The sequence below is a fragment of the Myotis davidii genome, unplaced genomic scaffold (assembly GCF_000327345.1).
Source record: "Myotis davidii unplaced genomic scaffold, ASM32734v1 scaffold609, whole genome shotgun sequence".
Taxonomy (NCBI): Eukaryota; Metazoa; Chordata; class Mammalia; order Chiroptera; family Vespertilionidae; genus Myotis; species Myotis davidii.
In genome coordinates, this window is record NW_006300164.1 from 655,413 (window position 1) to 656,430 (window position 1,018).

The 1,018-nt window shown below is 65.3% G+C and overlaps 1 protein-coding gene across 1 annotated transcript in view; it reads right to left on the bottom strand.

The window, feature by feature from the left end:
- The window catches only part of ABCA2 (ATP binding cassette subfamily A member 2), a 35,155-nt gene that overhangs the window by 8,350 nt on the left and 25,787 nt on the right, over positions 1 to 1,018 (bottom strand). Inside the window, exon 12 of the mRNA XM_015572339.1 lies at positions 790 to 1,018. Within this exon, the coding sequence (XP_015427825.1) occupies positions 790 to 1,018 (229 nt within the window). The remainder of the gene's footprint in view (positions 1 to 789) is intronic.

Consider the following 1,018-nt stretch of genomic DNA (forward strand, 5'->3'; position numbering starts at 1 on the left):
GGACCCCGGGCCTGGAAGCCAGAGGCCAGACCACAGCATGTTTTCTGTCCTCACAGCTGCTCTTGCCTCTGGGCATGCTGCCCGAGTCCAGGCCGTTCCTGGCCGGGCAGTCACACCCTTCCACCCTCCTCTGCTGCCGCCCTCTGCCCAGGCTCTGAAGGGTGGCCCCCTGGGCTCCGTGTGGGCCTCCTCCTCATCTCAGCAGCCCCACGTGGTCTCACCTGGCCCCGCGAGGACCTCCCGCCCAGACCGTGTGCCCTCTAAACCTTCCCCACGCGGCCGTCTCCTTGGCAAACCTAACCTGGACCTCCAGGCCTGGGTCGGGATCTCCAGTGGTCTCCTGGGATGTCGCTCGGTGACCTGGACCTGTCATCTTGACTTATTTGGGGCAGGAAAGGGGAACACGATCCAGGTGGACATGGACTTGAATGGCTGTCAGCTGTTTCCTGGGTCACTTGTCTCTCCAGACCCTGCAGCTTGTGGGGAGGGCCTCCTGGGGCCCCGTACCTTCCCTCCGCCCCCACCTTCCACCCCCACCCCCGTACTCTGAATCATGCCCTCCCAGCTCGGCAGGGTGACTCTAAGGCTCTTCACCTCCTCTCACCTCTGCAACGCCTCCCCCGCTCCAGCCAGTGCGGGCTGGCCCTTTAAGACCTCCTCCACCTCCACCCCTGCAGCCCGCTCAGACTTGGGTGGGTGCTGAGCCGCTGGCGTGTGCTCCAGGCAGCCCTGGGCAAGCTACCTGGAGCATCCCAGGGTGGGCCAGGTTCACCTGACTGTGCCCGGCACCTGGCACGGGGCATGTGCCAGCAAAGGTGGGACCTCACTGTCCTGCGCCTGCAGCCACGCCCCCCACACCCACTTGTCGGTCTCCTTGCGGATCTCCGCCTGGGCCATGCCCTTCAGCCGCGAGTAGAACCAGAGGTGCTCCTCCACCGTGAGCCGGTCGAAGAGCACGTTGTGCTGCGGACACATGCCCAGGTTCTTGCGGATCTCGTCCATCTCGGTCCGGATGTCG